This window comes from Rousettus aegyptiacus, unplaced genomic scaffold (genome assembly GCF_014176215.1).
Source record: "Rousettus aegyptiacus isolate mRouAeg1 unplaced genomic scaffold, mRouAeg1.p scaffold_m13_p_12, whole genome shotgun sequence".
In the NCBI taxonomy this organism is placed as follows: Eukaryota; Metazoa; Chordata; class Mammalia; order Chiroptera; family Pteropodidae; genus Rousettus; species Rousettus aegyptiacus.
In genome coordinates this window covers 22910278-22926174 of record NW_023416287.1, presented here as the reverse complement: position 1 = coordinate 22926174, position 15897 = coordinate 22910278, and the positions used below count along the sequence as shown (strand labels likewise).

At 44.5% G+C, this 15897-nt stretch overlaps 1 protein-coding gene and 1 pseudogene across 5 annotated transcripts in view; both read right to left on the bottom strand.

Annotated features, from left to right (window-relative positions):
- The window catches only part of PTPRA (protein tyrosine phosphatase receptor type A), a 115064-nt gene that overhangs the window by 2706 nt on the left and 96461 nt on the right, over positions 1 to 15897 (bottom strand). For all 5 annotated transcript variants that reach the window (XM_016144016.2, XM_036229580.1, XM_016143926.2 and 2 more), the window contains 10 exons: positions 12596 to 12693; positions 11295 to 11414; positions 10379 to 10545; positions 9766 to 9901; positions 8911 to 9060; positions 7643 to 7736; positions 7243 to 7319; positions 6606 to 6740; positions 3539 to 3664; positions 3310 to 3461 (listed from right to left, as the gene is read on the bottom strand). In XM_016144016.2, the coding sequence (XP_015999502.1) occupies positions 3310 to 3461; positions 3539 to 3664; positions 6606 to 6740; positions 7243 to 7319; positions 7643 to 7736; positions 8911 to 9060; positions 9766 to 9901; positions 10379 to 10545; positions 11295 to 11414; positions 12596 to 12693 (1255 nt within the window). The remainder of the gene's footprint in view (positions 1 to 3309; positions 3462 to 3538; positions 3665 to 6605; positions 6741 to 7242; positions 7320 to 7642; positions 7737 to 8910; positions 9061 to 9765; positions 9902 to 10378; positions 10546 to 11294; positions 11415 to 12595; positions 12694 to 15897) is intronic.
- On the bottom strand, positions 2651 to 2769 carry LOC118610074 (annotated as a pseudogene).

The following is a 15897-nucleotide window of genomic DNA, read 5'->3' as shown; positions in this document are numbered from 1 at the left end:
ATACTGATGAAGGTCAAGGGTAATGAAACTGAGAAGTGATCACTGGACTCAGCCCTCACAAGGATAGCTACAATGGAGTGTGAGTGTGTGTATTTAACAAGAACAGGCTCAAGAGAGAATGGGAGGAGAGGAACTGTGGAGTTATTATGAACAAATCTTTTGAGAATCTTTACTATTAAGGAAAAAAAAAAAAGAGGAGTAGCTGGAGGAAAACTGGAGGCAAGTTTGCTTTTTAAGATATTAACAAGGGAGAAGTTATAGCATTTGTATGAGGATCCAGGTAGTTATTCAGAGGAAAATCTGATCATATAGGATACTAAAGTCAGGTCCTTGAGAAGACAAAAGGGGACAGAATTGTTATCCAAGTAGAGGACAGAGGTGCTGACAGGTTCTAGCGTAGTCCCCAAGATCCCTGCCTCCTGGTGTTCATGCCCTTGTATGATTCCCCCTCTCCTGAGTGTGGGTGGGACCTGTGATGTGCTTCTAAACAGAAATAGCAAGGACATGCAGAGAATTTCACAAATGTGATGACATTACATGAGATCATAATGCCTTCCTTGCATGGAGATGCTCTTTCCTTTGCTGGCTTAGAAGCAGCAAGCAACTACAATGGGCAAGTCCACGTGACAAGAAACTTCAAACAAGAGACCCTTGGTCCAGCAGCCTAGAGAACTTAATGCTACCAACAACCAAGTGAGCTTGATGGTGGATCCTTCCTCATTTTAGCCTCAGGGGACCCCAGCCCTGGCCAACACCCTGACTGCAGCCTTGTGAACCCTGAAGCACAGGACTCAGCTGAGATGTGTTCACAGACTCCTGAGCACAGAGATTGTGAGATAAATGTGTGTTGTTTTCAGATGCTAAGTTTGTGGTAATATTATTATACAACAATAGATGATTAATGTAGCTGACAGAGGTCAGACAACTCACTGACTGAGCAGGAGGGCTGCAGGGTCCATAGTACCAGTACATGTAGATGGGGAGCTGTGGTAGAGGGACCACGTGGAAGTCCTCTCTGCTTCTCTTTTCTTAGTAAAATAGGAAATATGGTCATCTCTTAAATATGAGGATGAAAGAAGTGTTAGAGGTTTGAGAAGAGGTATGAAATAATCACCTAAGTCCTAGATTTTAGGACAAAGGTGACAAGTTTTTCTCTCAAGGGCCAGATAGAATATATTTTAGACAAAATAGTTATAACTGCACAATTGTAACTTGTTATGTGCCAAGCAGAAGTGTGAGGTGAGTAGAGAGCCACTATGGTCCGGGGCATGAGAACAGCCACAGCCAATAAATAAACACATGAGCAGATAAACATGAGTTCCAATAAAACTTGAATTTTCTGTAATTTTCAAGTCATGAAATATTCTTAGTTTGATTTTTAAAAAACCATTCACAAATGTAAAACAATTCTAAGCTTGTAGGGTCACACAAAACAGATGGCAGGCCAGACTGCGCCCTAGTTAGACTAGCCCTGGTCTAGAAGAGGAGGAGATGCAGAAGGACTGCAGGACAGCACCAAGAGCCAACCACGAGGTCAGAGGTCAGAAATGTAAAATGAGGCCTGAAACATGGTGCTTTTCTTCAGCCACATTCAACTGTATGGTGCAGGTGCAGGGTAGCTAGAGAATCTGCAGTGTCCCAAGAGGGGGTGACCAATGGAAGGAGGAGCATGGGAGATAAAAAAGTGTAAGCAAAAAGTGTTTATTTGGGTAGGCCAAGGAATTCTTTTAATTTTGCCAATCTGATGGACAGGAGCCACGTTTCATTGTTGTCATTCTCATTTCTCATGTTACTAGTAAGGTCTACCATCTTTCCATGTTTACTGTTTATTAGTATTAGTTGATGTACTTTGCCACCTTTTCTTTTTCTTGACTCCTTAAAATTATTTACGTTTAGATAATTAATTAGCATAGTGCAAATTTCAAAAAAGGTCCAAAAACAATGACAAGTCTCCTTCCTACTCCATTTCTCTGCCCTTCAAGTTTCCACCTGGGAAATAGGCAATATCATTGGGTCTTTGTGGGTCCTTCCAGAAATATTTTATGCATATATGAATGTAAATATATACATATTCTTTCCTGTCTCCTACTGCTTTTCTCACCAAACAACTCTGGATCAGCAGTCCCCAGCCTTTTTGGCACCAGGGACCAGTGCTCCTATGACAATCTAATACCTGATGATCTGAGGTGGAGCTGAGGTAGTGATGGTAGCGCTGGGGAGCAGCTACAAACACAGATGAAGCTTCGCTCACTCCCCTGCCACTCACCTCCTGCTGTGCAGCCCAGTTAGTAACAGGCTACAGACCAGTACCTGTCCAAGGCCCAGGCACTGGGAACCACTGTTCTAGGGGATTATTCCACACCAATCTCTAAAAAGATTCCTCATTAATTTTTTGCAGTGCTGTAGTATAAAATATATCAGGGCTACTGAATTAGTCCCCTATTAACAAATATATGTTTATATTATTTACAACTTTTTACTAATAAAAGCAGTACTTCAACCCTTGTAATTATTTGGATCACCTGAAGAACATTTATTGGATACATTCCTGTAAGTTCCTTTGTTCGTTTTTCTATTTTCAAAACCAATTCATAGGAAGATCTATATCTACCTACCTACCTACCTACCTTCCATCCATCCATCTATCCATCGCCTACGGCACCTGGTATTCCTAGGTGGTCTCCCATCTAAGTACTAACCAGGCCTGACTCTGCTTAGCTTCCGAGATCAGATGAGATTGGGTGTGTTAAGGGTGGCATGGCCATAGACCATAGGAAGTTTTAATATACTTTTCTTTCCCCTTTAGAAGAGATATTTTTTCCTAATTATAAAAGCAATACAAGCTTATGGTAAATATTTTTTCTAAAATACAATCTCGAACAATATGCTACAAACAAAATTCACCTTTCTCCCCACCAACGAGACCCCTTACCTTCATCTTTCTTCTGTCAGTGACACAATTGCCAGCAACCCTGTCTCAAACCTGGGAGATACCCCTGACTCCTCTTTCACAACTATATTCTTAGTCTTGTTCATTTTTCTTCAAACTGTCTTCCATACTTGCTTTTTTCTCTTTCCTGTGTTTCTTAAGGAGGCCAGGTTCCTCGGCACTTAATGTGCAAACTTCAAACACCAAGATCCTCTCTTATCATCTGGCCTTGTCCCAGTCATCAAACTTGATTGCCATGTGCTCACCAACGTCCTGCTCTTGTTCTCCTTCCCTTACTTTCTGACACCTGTTAAACATTGCCTCCCCATGTCTGCTCCTCATTACTTTTTCTCCCTTCTGAGGGCTGGGGCAAGTGGTACCTGCAGTGCACCGTGATGGGGTGGTTCCCTGACTGCTGCTGCTGCTTCTGCACGGCTGCGATGATGTTGATCATGCCCTTTCCGTCGCTGGGGATGCCCACTTCAGGCCAGCCATGGAAGTGGAACTGCCGGATCTGTCGGCTCTTGTTCTCCTTTGGAGAAAGGGGGGGTCAGAGAAGCAGGGGCACCCTGGTTTTCCCTGGGGGAGAAGCCCCACCAGCCCTCTTACCCTGGTATTGGTGACCAGGAGGTCTCTCACAGTGTAGCTCTCACATTCCTCTTCCTTCTTCAGCTCCACTGTGATGTCTCCATAGGACACTAGTCCATCTGAGGGCCAGTACTGGGCACACTTCTCCTGGAATAAATGGGACAGTAGAAGGGGCTCAGAATACCATGTATGGTAGAAGCGGGGCTGCCCCGTGGGCTACTTGCCCCCCTCTCAATACAATACCTGTTACCCAAAACACTTTATCTCCAAGGTGCTGAAAATTCAGTGGGTCATTCCTTACTTAACATGACTCCAATTAACTTCTGATCCTCACTAGGACATCTATATTTAACAACTTAATCCCACTATCAGAGATAATCACTTAACCTTTTGTTATTTATTTATAGTCTAACTTGTAATACTGACAGGGTCTCTGAAGAACTCTGACCATCACCTCACAGCTGCATCTAACTCTCAGTAGCAGGGTGGAGGGAGTGGAGGAGTGAATGTCTTTGTTCCAGTCCCCCTTTTCCCCTCTCTTGGGTAGTCCTACATTTTAGAGCTGTTTACATAGGTCAGACTGCTAATCCAGAAAAACTGAACTCAATTACATTCCCCCTACTAGACATGGTACTTCACCACAGCCCAGTCTACAGCATCCCCTCATCCTTTTTATGTCTTTAATCTGCAATGACACCTTAAAGTTGCTAGCACTTGCATTTCTCTCCCTGCTAGTAAGTGGAAGATGGTTTGCTGTCTGTGCTTGGACCGGGCTCAGTCACTTCTATAGTTTCTTGTGGGTAGGGGCTGCCTCTCTCTACCTTTATATCCCCAGCACCTTGCACACTGCCTTCCTACGGTATACTCTCAGTAGCTCATAAATGAATTTTTCCAATGTCTGCAAAACAAGCCACTGTATAAATATACAAATAAAACAAAATATAGTCATACTGCCCATTTCTTTAGATCATTTTAGGGGAGATCTTAGATACTTTGTTACTAGCAATTTAAAAACCCTCAGCCATAAATATACTCAGTATGTTCATAATAAAAGATTTGGGAAAATTAAGTAGAAAAATAAAGATCCCTGATAGTCTCTCAGTCCAAATAAAATCACTATTAAAAGTCCAGTTAATGACCTTCTTGCTCTTCATGTGTATGATCATTCATTATCCCCTTTATATGTTAACATTGAGCTCATTTTAAAACACAGAATTATTAAATTGGTGGATTAAGGAAATGCCAGAGACCAGGGCTTTTCTATGTGTGTCCACTAAGAGCCCTGGGATGCTTGGGAGGTTAGGGCTCTGAGTCTCCCCTTGAATCAGAACAGTTAAAAAAATTCTAGTTAAGGCTCATGTTAAATAGATTATATTGGGTTTTAGGACATTGATTGGTGGAATGAATTTTGCTACCACAGTTCCATCCCAACACTGCCTTTACACAGTTATCACCCAAGACTGAAGACTGGGGTTTTAAAACCATTATAACTGTTAAGATCTAAATGGGCTTGAGAGCAACACAGTGTATGAGCTAGAATCACACAATGGCAGGAAAAAAAAATTAAGCTGACTTTCAAACAACACAAGCTTGAACTACGTAGGTCCATTTATACATGGATTTTTTTTCCCAAAAAATACATAGTCAGCCCTCTGTGTCCACGAGTTTTGCATCCGTAGATTCAAACAACCATGATCTGTGGTTGGGAATCTGTAGGGGTTCCTGGAACCAATCCCTTGTGGCAGCAAGAGATGACTGAAGTTTTTGGGGAGTCGAAAGTTACACATATAGTTTTTCAATTGTATGGCCAGTCGGCCCTCCTAAACCCAGTGTTCAAGGGTCAGTTGTACTATGGTCCCACACCTAATGGCTTTCAGATATTTTAGATCTTAGTTTAGGCAGAGAGGCATCACAGAGAAGAAAAGGGGCAGATTGGATGCAGGGCTGGGGAACTATCAAGAGAGTCCCCTCTTAAAACTGGGCAGGAAAAAAAACCTGGACAGGGTGTTGGTCAACACTGAAAGCAAATGGGAGGCTGGCTCTGGCCAACTAATGGGGACAACTACCCAAGGTGGTTACATATGGTCAGAACCAACAAGCGGTTAGGTCAGTGCTATATAGTGAGTTTCAAAGTGACACAGTTAATGTAAGGAAGCAGGTATGACGTGCTGAGAGAAAACAAGCGTAGTAAACTTATGGGGTTAGGATTTAAGGGTTGATAAAGAGAAGCCGCAGAAGCTGATTATAGATATTAGAATGATAGCAGGAATTTATCCCAGTCAGGTAGCTGAAGGATACAGAGTTTATTTAATTCAGCTCTCCATGTGAGCAAAGCAACACAAAGAGAGGAAGCAAGCTGGACTTAAACAAAACAAGCTATTTGAGAGAAAAAAGGAGTAAGAGAGGGAAAAGGTACTCCAGAGGTCCCTCCCATGGCTGTCGGATGAGAGCTGGCAGAAAGAGCTGTCACTGAAGTAGTGCCGATTCAGAAGGCTGAATTAAGCTCCTGGAAGGCAAGGTTTTGGAAGAGAAGGCGCAGGCTTTGGAAAATACACGAGAGCAACTTCAGTTTAGAGATCTATTGGGGTGACTCTCCTCTGGTTAAAAGGCAGAGGAGACCCCCTTCCTTAGGAAGCAGAACAACAGAAAAATAAAATTCACTGAGAGTCTGAGGAATCTAGAGGAATCCACTGCAGAGGCCAGCAGTGCCTGTACCCACTGTGGCCCAGGGCTAAAAATGTCTTGGGACCTGTTGAGGATGGAGAGCTCTGCTCTGCCTTGGGAAGGTGGGAAGAGAGAGTATGCATAAAGCTAGGCTCGGGGCGGGGTGGGGGGCGGGGGTTATATTCAGGAGAGAAGCAGAAGGGTGTGAACTGTCTGGGAACAGAAGGGAGGCTCAGCACTGTTCTTTCAATTCTGAGAGAGGGTACTGATTGCTTAAACACCAACTGGCTGGACAATATTGCTTGGAAATGACTCTTTGGGCAGCTTAAGTCAAAGGAAAGGTCCAAACATGCCTTCTTAGACATCTTCCCCTCCTCTTCATGTGGTCTCAGTCTCCTGTAGCACAGTATCTTTCTGAGCTCACCTGACCTCTCTCCTCCAGTTCTGTTAGCATCACGATAGAGCAGGATTTCCATTCCCAGATCATTCGCCAGAAGTCCTCAATTGTGTGGAGAAGAGGACCCTGACTGGCGATGTAGGAGTCCTTCTGCCGGTAGCCCTGTACAGGCCAGGTCAAAGTAGGAGTGAGGTAGTTTAATCAGGGAGGGGCTAGTGGAGAAGACAGGCCACTAGGAAGGGACAGGAACTGCTTGAAGGCAAACCTATCCCAGGTAGAGCACCCCTTTGCCCAAGGACCAAACCCTGTCTCATAAGCTAGTCTTCTTCTATGAGGATGAGGGAAGGGGGTTGGAGTTGGGAATGAAAGGAGCAAGATTAGGAAATAGCACAGGTTTTCAGCCTTTGGCTGTGGTTTATGATGTGAACTTTTTCCTCCAGCACTATTACCCTGGTGCATGCACACCATGCTTACCCTATCTTCGGCTCTCTGGGGCCTGACAGATCTAGTGCTATGAGTAGGTTATCAGTTCTGAATTGATGACTGACTCAAAGATAGCCCTCTCAAGCACTGTGTGGATGGGAGGAAGTAACACTGTAGGCCCAGGTGAATCTCCATGAAGGGTTAGGGTGTTGGGGGTTCCGGGGACACAGACAGCACTTACATCAATGAAGGATGCATTCACGTAGTCTGTGTTCTCCTCACCCCTCTTAACTGGAATGATCACTCTGTTGAACTCATCTGTAGGAAGGACAGCAGTTTGTAGCTCTCCAATACTACTTGTCTTCTCCTCTCTCTCTTTCCATCTTTCCTCCCAACCCCAGGACCTAAGCAGATACAATACCAGCTGGGAAATAACATGCCTATTCCTAGCCCATGAAAGAGATTCCTTTGGCCTTCATGGTTTTATTTCCAGAAGCCACTAAAGAACTGAGAGCAATAAGAGGCAATGCAATAATTGTCTCCAAGCTGATTAACTAGTACCTGAGAAGTAGAAGGGATGAAGCAAAGGGGGGTGGGGAGAATGAGGCACTAAGTCTTTGAGATGGGGGGAGGGCTCTTACATGGAATGATCTGTAAAACTCGGTTCTTCTTCATGTTGGCTGGAAGGTTTCCAGTTCGCATCTTGTCATTCTGGATTTTGATTGATGTTAATTTCTGAATTGGGAAGGGGAGGGGAAACATTACTGATCCCAGTAACTGAACTTGACAAGATTATGCCTGTCACTCGACCTGCATCTCCAGGCCACTCTGGCTGCATACAGCTCCTCACCAGAGTCCTGACCTCCATTTCCACATGTCCTTATAGGAACACTGTTTCTTTTGTCTTTAAGCTCAGTGAGCAAGCCAAAAGAGTGTTTGGGAAACTGCCTTCTGGGCTCCTGTGGACCCTTCTGAGATTCCCGTGGGCTAGAACTTTATGATTCTAGAGCAAGGATCCTAGCCTCATAGGAGGGCGTGCCCACTCTTCCCTCTCCCTGATCCACCCCCAGAGGCTGTCTTAGACTCTTTAGAAAATCTTATTCAAATGTACACCCTCCCTTCTCCAATTCTTAGGTCCCTTCTTGATTCTTGCTACTCAAAGTGTAGCCCATAAACCAGCATCTTCCGCCTCATCTTGTTAGAAATGCAGGTTCTCGGGCCTTAACTCAAACCTGCTAAATCAGAACCTGCATCTCAACAGGATCCTGAGGTAATTCACGTACTCACTACAGTCTGAGAAGAACAGCTTTTAAGAATGTGGTCTTCCCCACCCCAACCCAGAATCCCTTGCCTCTGGAGCACTTTGGGGAGAGTGTGAAATACTCCCCAGGTGTGTTGAGAACCACTGTCTAATGTCATACAGCAGCAGTCAGTAATCTATGGCCCATAGGCCAAATTTGGCCTGCTGCCTGAGAAGCTTTATGGAAATGTAGCCACACTCACTTTGTTAAGGTAGTGTCTATGGCTGCTTTTGTACTACAATAGCAGTGTTAAGTAGTTGCAACAGAGAATGTATAGCACACAAAACCTACAGTATTTAGTATCTGGTCCTTTAGAGAAAACGTTTGCTCTTGCTGTACACGATAATCACTAGGGGCTGGGGGAGAGACACTGGGGGACTTAAGAAAAATGCCACTGCCTGCCACCTGCCCCTAACCAAACACAACCCAAGTGATTCTAAAGTACAGGATGGGTTGAGAATGACTAGGGTATGAGCAAAGGGTCAGAGACTCATCTCCTTAACTACCCACGTGCCTCGCACGGGGATTCACCATTTATTGGTAAATCCACAAGGAGTTAAGCATCTCAGATCCTTCAATCTGAAAGAGTTTGTTCAGCTCCAACTCACCTTAAACTCCTCTTCTAATCCATTGTTGCTGGTCCCTGGGATTTTGTTGTATATTTTCTGCAGGTGTGTTTCTAGGGAGGTCACTTCCAGTTCTGTATCTCCATAGAGATAATGCTCCAGAAGAGCTTGGTATATGAAGACATACTGCATCTGAAACGTGGAAGGTGCCCAAGTTTCTAGTTACACACAGCATGGTCCCTGTAGTGCCTGAGCACTCTGTCCTACCCCCATTTCCCTTCAGTCTACTTCTCTTGATCCTAGCAGGGATATAATGATTTGCTCTTGTTTCAGTTCCATGGGAAGGACATGAAATGCATGAGTCCCCCGGGGGTGCTTAACATGTGAGAGAGGGTCCTTCTCTGGCACCTTATGGAGTGGAAGCCTGGAGAAGACCAATCCAACTCCTACTCGTTCTGAGAGCACAGATTCAACAGTCTGAGGGGGCTGCCAAGAATCTGGTGACACAGAAAACCTGTGCCAGTCTGCCTCCTAGTGCTATGCCCTTTGAACCCTGTGCCCTAACCACAGAGCTGATCTCAACTCCTGCTCCCGCACATGGCTGAGTTGTGTCAGAACTCTATAGTACTGGCTGTCTCAGCTGCTCGCATGCCTGCTTCCTTCAGGACCTGTTTCTTATCCTTAGAGCTTAGTGCAAATGACACGTGCCTTCCTGATTCACCTAGCACAATCTCCTCTGTGTTCTGTCTCTTTTAATACATAATTTATAAGGGCCAATCATCACACTATGTGATAATCAATCATTTACAATAACCTGGGAGGCTGAGTAATTCATGAGGCAGGCAGATGTTTTGATTTTGGAATGCCCCACCGCTGCTTCTCCCGCAAATCACTCACGTCTGTTTGCACCATTTGGCAACGCTGTGCCCGGATCCTGCTCACAAAGCCGTACACGTCCACCTTCCGCTCTGTATGCATCATGTCCAGCATGGCATCAATGACAACAAAGGTACCTGTCCGCCCTACACCCGCACTGTAGCCAGAGAGCAGAAGTGTTAGCAAGCTTTGTGGGAGCATAGGGGGAGAGGGCAGCAGAGGCTAGGGCTCTTTCTTCAAGCCTCTAAGTTCTAAATCTGAATGGGGCAAAGCTCAGACTCTTGTGGAACTAACAAACCCCACTGTACCCTGAACTCCTTACCTCTAGCTATCAGGATCAGGCAACCCTGACACTAGAGGGGTCAGAAGGCTCCCAGTACACAAGGAAGCACTCGATCTAGCTTTTTAGATTCATAACAGTGGTCTCCCCACCCCCAAACTCGGAGGGGACTACTCTTCTATCTTTCCTCAAGTGCTCTCCACCTGGCACCAAAACTTGAGGGGTCTCTTTGGCTGCTGCAGCTCATCTGCTCTATTCCAGCCTCCTCAGCCAGGGCTCCTGTGCTTTCCCCGGCTCTGACCATAGGAACAAAATGTGGTATGAGTGGGAAGCCAAGGGTCAGGCCACACTGACCTGCAGTGGACCACGATGGCCCCTGCATACTGAGGGTTACAGGCCTTCACCTTCTTGAGGAACTTCAGCATGCCGATCGGGGTGAAAGGCACCCCAAAGTCTGGCCAGCTGGTAAAGTGGAACTGAGTGATGAGGCGCTGTGGCTTTCTGTTGGTCACGTCGCCCACCTGCAAAGAGAGGAGATCCTGAATGTTGGCCCCGATACCCTGGGGTGGGTGGGGCAGCACCAGGGGAGAAAGGATAAGGCTTAGGGGCCAGGGCCAGCTGTGGTTGTCAGTGACAATGGGGAAGTGAAAGTGTGTCCAAGAACGTTTTAATGATGAACAAAGAATCTTCCCAGGAACCTCATGGAGTAGGGCTATTACTATTATTCTCAGTCTACAGACATGGAATGCAAAACTCAGAAAAGTGAAATGACCTGTTCAAGGTCCCAGAACTAGTAAATGGCAAGGTCCCAACTAAAATGCATGTCTCCTGACTCTTGGGAAGCCCCTTTTCACAGAACCACACTGCCTCAACCAATGGTGATTTGCTCAAGTCTCCAAGATCACTCTGGAGGGCCAAGAGCTGGGCCTACCACATCCTTGATGTCAGGAGCCTTTGGAGTAAGAATGAAAGAGAAGTAAGTCAAGTATCCAGAAGTTTATATCACTTACTGATATATTTGGTTCATATCTAATATGATCAAATTCCATCTTAATAATACTGTTTCTCCTACTCATGAAAATGCTCCTCCATTAGCTTTAACAATGAAGTTCCCTGGGAGCCCAGATCTCTGGTTTCAGACTCCAAACACATCACACACTCAGCTTCCCTGACCACTTTGAATAAAAAGGGGGATGGCCCACCCTGTTCTGCCCTCTCAATGATTACCAGATCCTAAGTGAGAACTGAGAAAGGAGGTAGGAGACAGTACCTGTTGAATGCAGAACTTTCGCACTGTGTAGTCCACCAGGACGGTCACATCCTCTACTGACACACGGATATTCCCATATGTCCAGCAGCCTTGGTCTGGCCAGTACTGGGCACACTTACACTAGAAAGGAATAGACATGCATCTGCTGACTTCAGACCTCCCACCCCTGGCATATGTAAAGGGCATGAAAGGAAAGGACCACAAGAGCTCACACTGGAGTCCCCGGAAAGCCCCTTCTCTCACCTCGGTCAACTGCAAACTTATTTATCTGCTCTTTTTTTCAAGTTCCTCACCTTTCACCCTGTTTAGCACAATCTCTTAACTCATGCTCAGTCCTAGCCCCATACTTCTCATTCTTTTCATCCCCATTCATTTAGTTCAGGGCAAATTGGAAGGCATTTTACCTACAAAATCTGCACTTCCACAATATCCCAGTGCATACTCTATAGGCAAGCCTGTCTGAATCCCTGAAGCCTGCTAAGAGGAGGCCACCAGGGTGGATTGATATAGACTGTAAACCTACCACGAGAGGCCCAAGGTCTTTTCTGGTGCCTGGTCCTTGGACAGCTTCCAAGATGGAGGTCTCGTTGAAGGAAACAAACCTAAAGTCCAGCCCTAGTGTCATCTCCCCTAAGCACTGTGGAGCTGCTAATCAATACACCCAACAACCCAGTTTATGTGGATCAAAGGGACTCAAGGGCTATCAGGAGATAAACTGCCATGAACAGAGATTTTTTTCTGGGGCCTGATCTTGATCCAGGACTCAGGACTGGTGTTGGCTGTGACCCAGTAATGGAACTAGACAGGCATGGACTTGATATCCACAAAAAGAAAAGAACCAGTCAGAGGCTGCCTCCAAGATCAGTCCAGGGCCTCAGATTCCCTTGCACCTGCCGGGTCTCAGTTCATAAAGCTCCCTCTGCTGAATCAGGAAGAGGGATAGGAGAGCAATGGAATGAGGGGCTAGAGAAGCCAGGGAAGAAAAGCCCTTCTGTGGTGTTTCCTTGGCCAACGGGCCCACGTTTTTTCTTCCAGGTTCTATGGAACCAGGGTGAGTTGTCTGACTATCAGACACGACACAGGGAACATGTCCTAGGCCCCCCTAAGGTTCATTGGAGGCCTCTAGCATATAGGAGAGTCTGGTAGGCACATTTGCTTGAGTTCTGTCTGCATGAATGACTGGCGCAGCAGCCATAAAAGGTGAACAGCCTAGGCTCAAATACAGAGTTCCAGCAGAGCAGTATCTCTGCTGGTCATATCTGTTTTATCAGGGGCCTTCCTAATCTAATTTCTCCACTCACCTCTTTTCTCTCCTTCAGGTTAGTCACCATGACGATGGTGGCTGTGTTTTGTTCCCAGATCATCCTCCAGAAATCATTCACTGTTTCTTCTTTTGGTCCTAAAGCAGCCAATAGCAAAAATGAGAACACACAAGCAAGGAGAAGAAAGATGTTGGAAAATCTGGAACATTCATTCTTGACTTTTAGAAGCCTATGCCCACATGTTCTCGGCTAAATATCCAATATATCTATCCATTTACCCACCTGCTAACTAAATATTTCCCATGTATTCATCATGTATGTGCCAGGCACTTCACTAGATAGTGAAAGTGGGGGAGTGAGGCTGCCAAAATATAAAGAGAACATGAACAATGTCTCCCAAGGATATTTCAGCTGAGGATTAGAAATCATGACTGCTCAGTGAATACCACATTAGGGGCCAGATAGTGAGCTAAGTGCTTTATATCTAATTTACTCCTTCCCACCATGCTCTGAGGTAGGTGTCATCAGCCACAGAGAGGCTGGGTGACTTGCTCATGTGGAATTTAAAATTAATCTCCCACACAATCTTCCCCAGAAAGCCCCTAGAAGATTTCTAAACAAAAATGAAGGAGCAAAGAGAAAGCAATGGGATCTAACACAGGAGGAAGACTAAAGGAATTCCCAGGGTGCTGGTGAAGGGAAGGTTCAGGATAACTCTGCCAGAGGCTAGGGAGCAACCAATCCAGCATGGAACTGAAGAAAAAAGGATCCCAAGATAAAAACAAACAAACAAACAAACAAACAAACAAAAAACAAAAAAGAAACTAAACCTCATGTGTCTGAAAGTACTGAGAAAAAATATATACTTCCAGAGAGGATTTTCAGGGGGAAAATTAGTGCTAGGTATACACAAAACTAAGTGAACAGAAAAAGGGGCAGTTATTAACTCTTGGAAAAGAGTAAAACCAAACTGTACCCCCCCCAATCATACTATATTACGTACTTCAGCTGTGAAAAATATTGGTATAGTAATAATAATGTAAATAACAAATGTAATCTTAACCCTAAATTGTAATTTAACTCTACTAGGAGACTGGGGAAAAGGGACATGTGTGTGAATGTCTCTCTGACTGAGTATGAGGCAGTTTATGAGGATTAAATAATTATCTACCATAAAAAGTCAACAGATAAAAATGGTTGCATTAGACTAAAAAGTAAAGGAGAAAGAGGGAGAGAACTCTGTTTTTATAAGCCTTGTAATATCTTTTGACTATTTTTTAAAATTCTGTATTCTCTTTGGTTAAAAAAAAAAGTATTAAAAACAATGACATAAGTGGACACATGCCAGAAAGATGTACAGAGGAGAATTGTTTCACTGCCTGACAAGGTCAGGAAAAATCTCCTGGAGGGGGTGACATTTAAGCCACATGCTGGGTATATCAGGTAGATGGGAGTTTAGAAAGGGGGCATAGAGAGAAGAGGCACTGCAGGCAGAGGTGTAGACGGCTAGCAGCAAGGTGTAGGCGGCTAGCAGCAAGAAAGAACACAAGATGTTCAGGATGTATGGAGTTCAGGAAGGTCACTGTGTAGAGTGCATGAAGTGGTAGAACGTAGAGCTGGAAAAATAGTTAAGGCACCAGAATCTAAAGGGGTGGAGGCCAGGCTAAGAAAGCTTTGTCCTACAGGTAATGGAAAATCATCACAGAATTTTCATGAGAGTCCTGCCAAAAGTTTTGCACTGAGAAAGGCCATTCTGGTGGACGCAGTGCAGGAAGCAAGGGTGAGGTATAGAGGGATCGGTAAGTAGGCTACAGCAACAGAACTGGAAGAAAAGATAGGAGTAAGGCAGTGTGTCAGAGAAGACAGATTCTGGAGATAGAAACAAGAGGACTAGTCATATTTAGATTAAGGAATAGATAAGAGATCTGGATAACCCCAAAAGTTTGGGGATTAAGGAAAAGTCATGTTTTAATTTCTGATGTTAAATCTAAAGAGTATGTGGGGATATTCAGGTGGACGGGTACAAAAGTAGTTTGCAAATGTGGCTTAGGTGCTCAAGAGAGGCAGCAGCCAGTCAAACACAGGTAGGTATTAGATGAGGTCTCTTTAAGAGAATACAGAAAAAAGAAGGGGTCAGACAGAGAATGCTGGGGATCCTCAGCATTATTCAAGTTCAGACAGAATAAAAAGCCTGGGAAGGAGACTAAGGAGAAGCAGATGGAGGGGCAGGAGAATTGAGAAAAAAATGGTTCCATGAAAGACAGAGATAGAATTTCAAGGAAGTAGTCATCTACACATTTGGGGAGAGGCTACATTTAGGGGCAGAATGAAGAATAAGAGCCAAAGAAGAAATGTTTAGAAAAGTGAGAAAAATCAAGATAACTGAATGTGAGAAAATAATGGAGAGTTTTAACAAGCGTGAGGTACTGAGAGGTGCAAGAAGATAGGAATCTGAGAAAAGGTCCACCAGAAAGCTACAGGCAACCTTACTATTTTAGCATCAACAGAGCTCCATGACAAATAACAAGAGGAAGAGATTATAGATGGTTGCTGGTGCCAAAATCATTACTGAGTAGGTGGTAGCTGAACTGGGCCTCAGAGGATGTATCTGAATTGACAGATGGCTACTGAGGCAGGGAAAGTGGAACCTGGCTAGGCAATAGCCAGCCCCAGTGGGAAACTGCAAGGGCAGGGGGGGCTCTGAGGCTTTTTCCAACTTACTTTATGTCAATCTCTATTTTACATCCCATCTCTATTTTATGTCTACATAGTATTGCCTAACAGAACTTTCTGTAATGATGGAAATGTTTTATACCTGCATTACTATGGTAGCCTCATGTGTAACTACTGAGCCTTAAAATGTGACTAGTACAATTGAGGAACTGAATTTTAAGTTTTATTTAATTAAAATTTTAATTTAAAATAGCTGTACATGGCTATTGGCTACTATATTGAAGAGCATAGCCATTTACCAAAATTTGTTAATTTTGCTGTAAATTGTCCTCTACCAACTAAAGGCTCCAAAAAAAGCAGGGACCATATCCTGCTTTATTCCCCTACATATCCTCATCATTTAGACCAATATCTGGCACATAATAGATGGTCAGTAATTATTTATTGAGTGGTTAAATAAATGGGCTCAGATAGATCATACACTGAAAACATCAAAATATTTTGCTAGGCTTCCAAGGGTGATGACACTTGTTAGAACAGCAGGGTGTAGAAATGTGTGCAGGACCATGGCACTGGGCCCCTGCTGTGAGGATTCCTAGACCACTGTCTGTGAATAGTAGTGGAGCTCAGGCTCATGAATTAGGGGAGGAGATGAGCCAGCCTGGACC